A 13,029-nucleotide genomic window follows, 5' to 3' on the forward strand; every position below is an offset into this window, starting at 1 on the left:
CCCCTTGAGGAATTCGATGTAATTTTGGGTATGGATTGGTTGTCAAAGTATGATGCAAGATTCGAGTGTAGAGACCAAAAGATTCGCCTCAAGAGTCCGCTAGGCACTCGTGTGTCCTATAGAGGAGTCCGTTCCCAAGAAGGTGTGAAGTTGATTTCCGCTTTGAAGTTGATGAGTGTGAGGAGGAAAGGTTACCAAATCTTTCTATGCGTGGTGACTTCTACCTTCCCTTCCCTACCAAAGATCGAAGAAGTGCCCGTGGTTTGTGAGTTCGCCGATGTCTTTCCCGAAGAATTGCCCGGAATTCCTCCCGAGCGTGATGTTGAGTTCTCTATCGACCTTGTACCCGGAACCGGTCCGATTGCTAAAGCCCCGTACCGTATGGCGCCAACCGAGTTGAAGGAGTTGAGAAAGCAACTTGATGAGATGATTGAGAAAGGATTCATTAGACCTAGTGCCTCGCCTTGGGGTGCTCCCGTTCTCTTTGTGAAGAAGAAAGATGGATCCATGAGACTTTGCATTGACTACCGTGAGCTTAACCGTGTTACCATCAAGAACAAGTATCCTCTACCAAGAATTGAAGATTTGTTTGATCAACTCAAAGGTGCTTCTACTTTCTCCAAGATTGATTTGAGATCCGGTTGTCACCAAATTCCCGTTCGTGAGTCTGATATCCCTAAGACCGCCTTTAGCACGAGATATGGACATTTCGAGTTTAAGGTGATGCCCTTTGGTTTAACCAATGCCCCTTCTATCTTCATGGACCAAATGAACCGGACCTTTAGTGAGTTCTTAGACAAGTGTGTTGTGGTTTTCATTGACGATATCCTCATCTTTTCCAAGTCCGAAGAAGAGCATGCCGATCACCTCCGTATCATTTTGGGAATCCTCCGTCGTCAAAAGTGGTTTGCCAAATTCTCCAAATGTGAATTTTGGTTGTCTAAGGTGTCTTTCCTAGGCCATGTGATATCTAAGGATGGTGTCATGGTAGATCCTTCGAAGATTGAAGCCGTGATCGAGTGGAAGAGTCCAACCGATGTTGGTGAAATCCGTAGTTTCTTGGGTTTGGCGGGTTACTACCGTCGCTTTGTGAAAGATTTTTCCAAGCTTGCTAGACCGATGACTCAACTTTTGAAGAAAGAGACCAAGTTGGTGTGGACCGAAGCTTGTGAAAGTGCATTCCAAGAGTTGAAGAAGAGGTTGACTACCGCCCCCGTGTTGACCTTGCCCGAGGATGGAGTTGATTTTGATGTGTTTTGTGATGCTTCTAAGATGGGTTTGGGTTGTGTTCTCATGCAAAATAGAAGAGTTGTTGCCTATGCTTCGCGACAATTGAGGGTTCATGAGGTGAACTATCCCACTCATGATTTGGAATTAGCCGCCATCGTTCATGCTTTGAAGATGTGGAGACACTACCTCATTGGAGTCCATTGCCGTATCTACACCGACCATAAGAGTTTGAGGTACATCTTCACCCAAAAGGATTTGAATATGAGACAACGACGATGGTTGGAATTGGTGAATGATTACGACATGGAGTTGTTGTATCATGAAGGAAAGGCAAATGTGGTTGCCGATGCCCTTAGTAGGAAGTCTACTCACCCCTTGAGTGCTATTCGTGTGCTCCCCGATGACCTTTGTGCCGAGTTTCGTAAGTTGAGTTTGCAACTTGTGGAGAGTGGTTTTGATTATCTTGGTGCTATGGTTGCCGAGCCCGTTCTTCACCGTGAGATTCTAGATAGCCTTGTGGACGATGCTACCTTTAAAAGTTTTCAAGCCAAGCTTCTTGAAGGGAAAGCTAAGGATTGTGAGATTGATGCTAGAGGTTACCTCCGTTACCGAGGACGCATGTATGTGCCCGATGCCGTTTACTTGAGGAAGAGAGTTCTAGATGAAGCTCATCTATCCCCTTATTCGATTCACCCCGGAGGAGACAAGATGTATAAAGATTTGAAGCTTCAGTTTTGGTGGCCTAACATGAAGAAGGACATTGTGTCATATGTGGGAAGATGTCTTACTTGCCAACAAGTAAAGATTGAGCATAAGAGACCCGGTGGTTTGCTACAACCTTTGGATGTTCCTTTATGGAAGTGGGAGTCCATTTCCATGGATTTTGTGATGGCTTTGCCTAAGACCGTTGGTGGAAAGGATGCCGTATGGGTTGTTGTGGATAGGTTGACCAAGTGTGCTAGGTTCATCCCTATCAAAGAAACTTGGAGTTTAGACCGTCTTGCTAGTGCTTATGTTGATGAGATCGTTCGTTACCATGGTGTTCCTAAGGAGATCGTTTCGGATCGTGACCCGAGGTTTTGTTCAAGATTTTGGAAAGCTTTGCAAGATGCTATGGGTAGTAAGTTGTTGATGAGTACCGCTTTTCATGCCGCTACCGATGGACAATCCGAGAGGACGATTCAAACTCTAGAAGACTTGTTGCGTGCTTGTGCCCTTGATTTTCATTCTAGTTGGGAGAAGAGCTTACCTTTGGTGGAATTTTCTTACAACAATAGTTATCATGCTTCTATCAAGATGGCCCCTTATGAAGCCCTCTATGGAAGGAAATGCCGTAGTCCGATTTGTTGGGATCAAGCAAGTGATGTTCGTGACCTAGGACCCGACAAGTTAGCCGAGACGATTGATCAAGTGAAGCTCATCCGTGAAAGAATGAAAGCCGCCCAAGATCGCCAGAAATCCTATGCCGATGTTCGCCGTCGACCCTTGGAATTTGAAGTTGGAGATAAAGTGTTCTTGAAGGTGTCCCCGATGAAGGGAGTAAAGAGATTTGGAGTCAAAGGGAAGTTGAGTCCAAAGTACATTGGACCCTATGAAGTGATAAAGAGGATTGGTGTCGTGGCTTATAAGTTGGATTTGCCCCCGAGTTTGGGTAAAGTCCATGATGTCTTTCATGTTTCTCAACTTAGGAAATACATTAGCGACCCTAGTCATGTGTTGCAAAATGAGATTCCCGAGCTTGAGCCTAGTCTTTCTTTCGAGGAGAGACCGATTCGTATCTTGGATAAGAAGGAGAAGAAGCTAAGGAGCAAAGTGGTGCCCTTGGTGAAGGTTTTGTGGAAGTGTGGTGATGTAGAAGAAGAGACTTGGGAGCCGGAGGCTTCCATGCGTGTCAAGTACCCTAGTTTGTTTTCTTAAGGTAACACCCTTTCGTTTCAAGTTTCGAGGGCGAAACTTTTTAAAAGGTGGGATGATTGTAACACCCCGCCCTTTCCTTATATTTTAAATAAACTTTTAAGTAATTTTTATTAAATAATTATTATTTAAAGCTTATTTTCATAAAATATAGCCATAGCCGTGTAACGGTAATAATAGTGTAGATTTTAATAATATTATTCTCCGTCTCGAGTTATAGTAGACTTGGGACGAAAATTCTAGTGGATACCGACTCATTTTGAGTTATTGGACTTAACTTGACTCATGGGCCTTTTTCCCCCTCTTTTCTCTACACAAAACCTCAACTAAACCCTCACAACTTCATCTCCCTCACTTGTAATTTCTGAAATTTCCCAACAACCACCCCACCATTGTTGAACCTTCCCTTACTAACCCTAAAACCACCATATCTCACTCAATTCTTCACCAATCTCGTTCCTTTTCGCGCCATTCTCTTCCTTTTCTCATTTCCCTTCTTTCTAAGTAAGAAAGTCACCATCTTTTCCTCTATTTCCAAATTCTCATCTTACAAGGATGTGGATTCTTGACTTAATACCTTTATTTTTGTGTTTAGGGAGAACTTGGACAACCCGGAGGAGGATAGCTACATCATTGACGAGTCTTTAGAAGATTGAAGTGCAAAAAGGTAACGGTGATGGGTTACTCGACTTTTATGTTAAAATTGTGTGGTTTTATGTAGTTATAATCTCATATGAATGTTAAAAGTTGTATCTTTCATGATTGGTGCTAATTTGGTTGTTGAATGTCATGCTTGTTTGCAATTCTCACATGTTTGGATGAAAATCTCATGCTACATCTCTTGAATCCGAAATTACCCATTCACATGCTCAAATATGTTGTTTTTCCGAGTTAGAATCATGCTAGGATACGTAAACAATTGATGAGAAACAATTTTTGTTGGTTTCAAATGGTTTGGAAGTGTTTTGCATTGAACCCGTGTGTTTGTAGTCCCACTAGGGTGATCGGCGGCGGTCTCTTGGCCCTGGGAGATTCCTGTAAGTTTTGGACATATTTTAGTAAGCTCAGTAGTCCCAGTAGGTGACCCGCGGCTTGATCTACTTGACCGGCCGGGAGTACACCGAGGATTTTAGGTGATTTTGAGTTTGGGCGTATTCCCAAATAGGGTGTGACGTGGCCGGTCTCTTGACCACCGGGAGTGCACCAAGGTTTTATGAATTTTTTGAAATTTGGTCGTAGTCCCAGCCGGGTGGCCGGCGGCCGGTCTCATGACCACTGGGAGTGCACTGCTGTAAGTTTTATTTAAATTTTGACTTTGGCATGTTGTCCCAGTAGGTGGCCGGGGCCGACACCACCACTTACCGGGAGTCCCCTGTTTGTTCTATTTCACTTGCGACTTCTAATAATGATTGAGCTATGCATGCATCTTCTTTCCTATCGATAATTGGTTACTTTAAGACTCATTAATGTTATGATCATGCATAATGGTTATGGTTCTTGTTCGGACCCGAGTGTGACGTTTTACATTGTGAGACTACTCGACATTCCCTATTTATTTGCCCTCGGACATTGGGTCACGGTTAGGTGCCATTGTTTCCGAGTTAGGCTACTTTTCCTTCCGCCTTTTTCGGACCGGGGGTCACGGTTAGGTGACAAGGTTCCGCTTGAGGTTACTCGACTTTCGGGCACGGTTAGGTGTACCATATTTCGAGTCTTGGATACGATTTGGTATCGTTTGTCGAATCGGGTGTCGTCCATCCCGAGAGTCTGGCCAGGTTTAGACTAGGACCGTATTATGATCGTCGTCCTACCAAGAGGTTGGAGTCTAGAGGGTTGTCTTGTTTGAGTCTATACTTTGTAATTGTCTTACATTTGAGTCGAGTTGATATGTGACAGTTTGACCTAATAATTCTTCTCTCATTTGTGCTTTACCATTCCTATTTTCTTATGCCCACTAATCATGATTTTCGTAATGCCGTAAGTATTTACTCTCATGCTTGTTTATTTAATTAAATTCCTAATTACTTGTATTTTGACATATTGTGGTGGGAGAACCCGAGTTACTCCCCACTGACTGTGGCTTTCATATTTATTATGAATGACAGGTTTGTGATGAAGCTTAAGTGGGGAAGACCGTGTGAGCTAGCGAGTTCTTACCTCGGACCTTATTTAGTTATCACTTTGATAGACTCACCTATTTTTGAACTTATGTTAATTCGTGGGATATCTTTTCCCCAATAAATAGACTTGTGTTGTAAACTTAAATTTAACTAACTAAACTTATTTATCGTGTTGGTGATGCCTCGCGTTGGACTTCATTAGAAGCCTTAAAAGTTTTAAAAATCTCGTGTTTCCGCCACGATTTACTAGTTACTTTTAGTTACCTCAACGAGGGGTGTCACAGTTGGTATCAGAGCAACCCTGCGACCGTGTGGTGATCGGAGGCAGTTGTTATACGCTCCTGGAGGCAGTGGTTATACGCTCCATTGTGATCACACACCTAGCGGGGGAGGATTCTGGGTTAGCGGTTATGCTCCCAGGCGCAACGAGGACGTTGCGTTCTTCAAGTGGGGGTGACTGTAACACCCCACGTTAATTGAAGAGGTCCAGTTATAGGCTTAAATGACTAGTGCTTAAAGGGATTGAAAGTACTACTCATATCAACAAAGTGCACTTTCTTTTATGGTCATCCATGCGAAAGAACTCCAAAGTTAAGCGTGCTTGACTGGGAGTAGTCTTAGGATGGGTGACCTCCTGGGAAGGTTTCCGGGATGCGCATGAGTGAGGACAAAATGCGCTGTAAAGGACCCGTGTTGTTCTGTGGGCCATGTACACAGCCTTGTGAGCTATCATAAGTAACCGCTCCCTACCCGGTTTGGGCCGGGGTGTTACAGTAATGATGTCATTGTATCTATGAGATTTAAATTAAATGTGATTAAGACTTTATGAGGAGCAGTTTACTCTCTGTATGTCTCAAAACTAGTTTTCTCAGTGCTCAATCATTTCTAATGATTTTCATTTTTTTTAAGTTAACAAGGAAAATATTGGGCATGAATAAAAGTTAGTTCACCAGCTATATTATTCATAATCTGATTAGGAGCCATCATCCAAAAGAAAAAAATAAATTTTAGCCATGTTTATGACCTGAATCATCTGTGTATTGTCTATTAAGACTAGCTACTTTATCAGATTAAGATGTGCTTTATTTTACTCTATTCTGGTTGTCAGACTCTTTCTGTTGCAGCTTCTCTATGTTTGTCTATTTTCATGCTCCAAAAGGGCGGCTCTACCAGTTTTTAAAACAAGTGCCCATATCCCATATATAGTGTGAAATTAAATATATTTGTAATATTAGTTGCTTTTTTCTATTATATAGTCCAATATGGATCGTACGTGGATGATGGATGGGAAAAGGGGTGATCCTAAATATGATGCCGGTTTAGCTGAATTTTATGAATTTGTGAGAAAGAATGTGAAAGACAAGTCTAATATGCCATGCCCTTGTGAAATGTGTCTGAATATCAAATATATGAGCTTCTCGGATGTTAAAATCCATTTAGAAAAGAATAAATTTAATTCAAAGTATAAACTTTGGAGGTTTCATGGAGAGTTTAGAGTGGTACAGAGAATGGAGGAAAATATGGGAGAGACTCAGATTGAGGGGGGAAGTCTTTCTATAGAAAAAGGTATCGACTCACTGGAAGATTCGGACTGGGATATGAATTCTTGTGATATGAATTATGTGTCCGATGACGAGTTTGATGACGATGGATTAGAAAAAATATTACGAGATCGGTTAATTGAAGACGGTCTTGAAGAAGATAACCCTTACCTAGGTCAAGATCCCGCTGATATAGATGACATTCTAGGTGAAGATGAAGAACCCGATGTTACTTATTTAGATGACATCACAAGCATTGTATTAGAGAAGCTAAAAGACGCTGAAATGCCTTTGTATAAGAGTTGTAAGAATTATACAAAATTGTCAGCCGTTGTTAAGCTATATAATTTGAAAGCAACAAATGGGTGGAGTGATAAAAGTTTTACCCACCTTCTAGAATTATTGAAGGACATGCTTTCAGAAGATAATGTTCTTCCTAATCGTATATATGCGGCCAAGAAAATACTTACAGGAATTGGTATGAAATATGTGAAGATTCATGCATGCCCTAATGATTGTATATTATATCGCAAGGAATATGAGAGTTTCACTCATTGTCCAGTTTGTAATGAATGGCGATATAAAAAGAAGGAGGGGATCCCAAAGAAAAGTTTTGTGGTATTTTCCGATAATACCCGTTACGACGACTCTTTGCGAATAAGGAAGATGCAAAGTTGTTGACATGGCATAAAAATGCAAAAGTTAATGATGGCAAGTTGAGACACCCGGCTGATGGTTTAGAGTGGAAACACATTGATGCTAAGTATCCCGAATTCGGGAAAGAACCCAGAAATCTTCGACTTGCACTCTCTACTGACGGGATGAATCCTTTTGGGAATTTAAGTAGTCAACATAGCACTTGGCCTGTGCTTTTAGCTATTTACAATTTACCTCCATATGTGTGCATGAAAAGGAAGTATTTGATGCTGTCCTTATTGATTTCTGGTCCCAAAGAACCGGGTAATGATATAGATGTTTACTTGGTGCCCCTTCTTGACGATTTGAGAACATTATGGGATGAAGGAATATAAGTCTTTGATGCGTACCAAAAAAGTTTTTTTCAATTTGAAAGCAATGTTATTATGCACTATATCTGATTTTCCTGCACACGGTAATCTTTGTGGACATACTATGCATGGGAAAGAGGCGTGCCCCTTGTGTGCAGAAGATGCTGACTCTTCTTATTTGAGGTTTTCTCGAAAGCAAGCTTTGTTAGGATACCGTAAATTTTTGGAGGAAGATCATTCGTATCGCAAGCAACAAAAAGCTTTCAATGGAAAACCTGATCATCGTCCATATCCTAAGATATTAAGCGGTCATGATGTATACCAAAAGGTGAAAGATATTAAAATTACATATGGGAAGAAGGGTTCTAAATTAGCATCACGAGGATACAAGAAGATGTCTCCTCTTTTTGAGCGACTCCCATATTGGCGGAAACTCTCCATAAGACATTGTTTGGATGTTATGCATATCGAAAAGAATGTTTGTGACAATATTATCAACACTCTTTTGAATGTCCCAAATAAGTCAAAAGACAATGTGGCAGCTAGGAAGGATATAGTGGATATGAAAATTCGACCCGAGTTGGCCCCGAAAGAGAAGGGAGGACGGACTTATTTGCCTCCTGCTGCCCATACACTCTCAAAAAAGGAGAAAATAGAGTTTTTTGAATGTTTGCATGGTGTTAAAGTGCCAGAGGGATATTCTTCGAATATTAGTAGCCTCGTATCAATGCGAGATCTGAAGCTTACTGGTTTAAAATCTCACGACTGTCATACTTTGATGCAACAATTACTAGTTGTGGCCATACGTAACATTTTACGTACAAAGGTTCGATATGCCATAACCAAGTTTTGTTTTTTCTTTAATGCCATATGTAACAAATTTATTGATCCTGGAGAGTTAGAGGCTTTGCAAAATTTAGTTGTCACTTCTCTTTGTCAATTCAAAATGTACTTTCCTCCTTCATTTTTTAAAATCATGGTTCATTTGACCGTACACTTGGTAAGAGAGATCAAGTATCTAGGACCTGTTTACTTAAGGTATCAATATCCTTTTGGAAGATTGATGAAAGTATATAAGGATTATACGTCTAATAGATATCGTCCTGAAGGGTGCATTGCCGAGCGTGCCATCATCGATGAAGCACTTTCATATTGTTATACACACTTATCAAATTCTGAGATACTTGGGATCCCTAAGAATCGACATAGTGAGTGGATGAAGGGCAAAGGTCTTAGGGGTCATGTTCGTCAAGATATGGCATTTGATAAGTGGCATGGAGCACACACATATGTCCTTCATAACGAGGATGAGGTACATCCGTACATTCAGGAACACATGGTTTTATTGAGGGACAAGTATCGAAATAAAACCGAGATGTGGATCGGAAATGAGCACAACAAGATATTTCGAGCTTGGTTCAAGGGTCGAGTGATAGAAGACTTGCAAAAGTATTCTGATTATATTTCTTCTAGATTAAGAAGGCTTTATTTTGGCCCAAATACATATGCATCTTCTTATAGTGGTTATGCCATTAATGGGTGCACCTTTTACACTCGTGAGCAAGATGACAAGAGTACGATGCAAAATAGTGGGGTAAGTGTAGAAGTTGAAGCCATGCACTTTTCTAGTTCAAAAGATAAGAATCCAATTTTATGTAAGATGCATTATTACGGAGTTATTGAAGAGATTTGGGTGTTAGATTACACAGATTTCGATATCCCTGTTTTTTGGTGCAAATGGTGTCAAACTAATACCGGTGTCCGTAAGGATGAATTAGGATTCACTTTGGTGAATCTTGATAAAAGTGGACATAAGAAAGATCCTTTCATTTTAGCCACACAAGCCAAACAAGTGTTTTATGTGACCGATCCAAAAGATAAAAATTGGTCAGTTGTTTTATCCGTAAGGAGTAGGCGGGATGGGGATAGTTTTGATGAAGATGTTGTATATGAGGGTTTTGATCGTAATGTATCAGGTTTTGATGATATGTATAATGTCAATAGTTCGAGTTTATATACGCGTGATGATCACAACGAAGGAATATGGATTAATACTGACACCCCTTCCAGAAAACACCCTCGTGTTGTTGAAAAATGAGTAAGTCATGATGATTTATGTTTATTATAGTTATGCTTTATAATTTATTTTTCTTTTTTTAGGTGAAATGTGAATTAAATTAATAATGGTTTAGGTCTTACTTTTAGATTCTCTTTGATTTTCATGGATACAGCATTAGGATGCTGTAATACCCCATCTTGTCAAGCTGCTTTCCTATTTTTCATCCAAACATTGTAAATGAGACTGGCCATATATAGATGCTCTTCATTTGCCCTTTTTATAAGAACAAATACCAAACCCATTCCTGCAGATGCAGTTGCCTCTGGATAAGTCAAACCCAGCAGACATTACTCTGGATAAGTCAAACTAAAGCAGTTAAATTAGAAGTCGTATGCCTATAATCATGCTCATTGCACCAGGAACATAAGTGACATGAGGACTCCTTGCCATTGTAGCTGCATTCTCCTTCATAGCTTCAATCTTTCTTAACTCGATCAAACCCATTCCTGCAGATGCAGTTGCCTCTGAAATCAACTTGGCAGCCTCACTTTCTCCTTCTGCCCTTATAACAGCTGCGCGCTTCTCCTGCTCTGACTTCATCACCACATACCTTATAAGGAAGGACGCATCTAACGAAGACCAACCTACCTACCTACCTACCTGCATAACTGAGCCACTTTACCCCCAACCCCTTATTTTAACCTGCTGTCTCAGAAGCTTTTTAAATTTTTTAAGCTGCAGAATTTATAATATATTTATTATCACGTCTTATTTATGTTGATATATTTACAGAATTTGATGAGTGTGTAATTTGTTAATGCAAGCCAGGTTGATCGATGGGCTCATAGAGGTGTAAAGGAACTCAGAATACTAACTCTGATGACTCAGACAAGAAGAGGAAGAGAAGGTCTATGGAGAGGGGTCGAACAGTGTTGGCCTTAGTTTCAAAAGCACTTAAGGAGAAGAAACCAATTGAATTAGAGTGGGATAAAGTGCATAGATTGCCTACAGGAACGTACGCTGGGAAGTTTAGTAGCTGGGTTGGCGTTACTACTCGGAGGCATGTTAGTTGCGCAGTGGAAACGTGGGACCATGTGGATGATGTCACGAAGCAAGAAATTTTGGATAGTATGACGGTCAGTAATTGTCTTGGTTATCTGATAATTGACTTGGTTATTCTATGCATAAAATAGTAAGGATTGTCAGTGCTCTAATATATTGTATTCATGATAATCAGTGCTCTAATATAATTTCTTTAAATAGACTAATTGACTTGGTTATCTGATGATTGTGCTTGCTGAGATGACCTTGTCACATGCTCTTCCCCATATCTCCCTTTCTATGAACCACTAATGGAAAAAACCTCTATTGCGTCAGTCATAGAAGCCCTTTTGCGTCGGTTGTGGCTTGACGTATATCGAGGGGTCGTATTTGACATGCGTCAGTTGTGGAACCGACACAAAAAGTTCAATATTTGCGTCAGTTGTGTGTTAAAACCGACGCAAAAAAGCACCATTTGCGTCAGTTGTATTTTAAAAACCGACGCAATTGATATCATAACTGATGTATTTGCTTTATTTTTTGCGTCTGTTCTTTATTGAACCGATGTATTTGCTTTAATTTTTGCGTCATTTGTTATCATAATTGATACAATTGATATTTTGTTTTAGGGCCAATTCATTTTTCTCATTTGCATCATTTATTTCGAGAAACGACGCAATTTTTTAATGCTTTTTTTATATAAAAATTTGCTGCCGAAATTACATTAAAACTCACAATCAGAATACCAAAACTTAAAAACCTGCAACAAGAAATCCAACCAATCACTAATACATCACCTGTAAAACAACATTACATCTTATTCAACCCAACAACGTTCCAAATACAATCCAAAGTACAAATAGGTCCACAAACGTCTTAGTTACAAAGCTAATCTATACTAAATGTTCTCTAAACATCTAGGTAAACTTACATAAAACTATATATCAATCCAAACTCGATGCCACAAACCTAACACAACTCAACGTCTGAACCGGACATACTCAAGTCAATAGTGCTTGATCGGAGTAGTAGAAGAATGCATAGATCACCTGGTCCAGTCTACTCCACTCAATGAACAAGCGAGAATATAGCGAACAATACCCTTGCGCAATCTATATGGCACATGGATGAGGACAACCTTCTTGTTGTTGGAAATGTCAACTCAGCTGCATTTGAGTAAACAAAGACATGTGAAACCTCATAAAAAAAAATTAGTAAAAGTAATTAAATTCATTGAAACACAATAACTCACGTGGCTGAGTTGATGAAAAAAGCTTTCAAACCAGGTTTAAGATCATGGTTGTTAGTATGGTCTCCAAACCCAACACTTGTACCTGAAACAACAATCTTAGATTACCGGCTCTTTTGGTCATAAAGAAGAGTAATGAATCACAAGACATTTTAAACTTAATAGCTCAGAAACTGAGAAGACCTACCTGAGCAACAACTTCCTCAAATTCACTAGCCTCTGCACCCTTCTCTTTACAAATTCTCCACGAAGAAGTGACATATTGGTAGCTCTAATATAATAAAAAATAAAAAATATGGACACTTGGGTAATAAGCAAGTATGTAATAAGTTAATAAGGGGCTTGGCTACACTACCACAATATGAATCTTGAATAGGTCCTTGACTTGGTTTGTAACCATACAACATGTAAGTACAGTGGATGACATTGTCAGAGGAGCAGTTGCAGGCTTGCAGCGTTGAAAGCGCACAACAGTAAGCATCCTTATCCTTGTCAGTAAAAACACCAGTGGACTCAACAACGAAAATCAGCTCCGGTGTGTCCCAATGACATCTCCTTGGGGTTCCTATTATTAAACACAACATAAAAGCAACAGTAAGATGCAAAATAATCATTTGTCTACAATAATTAAAATTCATGTATCCATGAGAAGGATATATATTGAAGTCAGCTATTAAGGAAAGCATATGGAACATCATACTTGAACAGATTAAAATGAAAAACCATCTATAAAAGCCTTCCATCTCTAAATACAATCTCCTTATTGGCATTTGGCAAAAGCAAACACTGACAAATACAAGACTAAAATCTCACATGCCTAAACTATTTTAGAAGGGACATTGAAGTTACCTATTGCTTAACACCCCTG

General features: G+C 39.9%; 2 protein-coding genes across 2 annotated transcripts; both read left to right on the top strand.

Moving 5' to 3' along the window:
* The first annotated feature begins 6,526 nt into the window (after positions 1-6,526).
* LOC141590093 (uncharacterized) lies at positions 6,527-7,836 on the top strand. Its single transcript, XM_074410705.1, has 2 exons — positions 6,527-7,366; positions 7,468-7,836. The coding sequence occupies exons 1-2, from the start codon at positions 6,527-6,529 to the stop codon at positions 7,834-7,836; spliced, it is 1,209 nt and encodes a 402-aa protein (XP_074266806.1).
* Positions 7,837-7,879: 43 nt separating this feature from the next.
* Positions 7,880-9,910, top strand: LOC141590094 (uncharacterized). The gene has a single exon (XM_074410706.1). It carries the CDS (start codon positions 7,880-7,882, stop codon positions 9,908-9,910), a length of 2,031 nt encoding a protein of 676 aa, XP_074266807.1.
* The last annotated feature ends 3,119 nt before the right edge of the window (positions 9,911-13,029 follow it).

The sequence above is a fragment of the Silene latifolia genome, chromosome 7 (assembly GCF_048544455.1).
Source record: "Silene latifolia isolate original U9 population chromosome 7, ASM4854445v1, whole genome shotgun sequence".
Lineage (NCBI taxonomy): Eukaryota > Viridiplantae > Streptophyta > Magnoliopsida > Caryophyllales > Caryophyllaceae > Silene > Silene latifolia.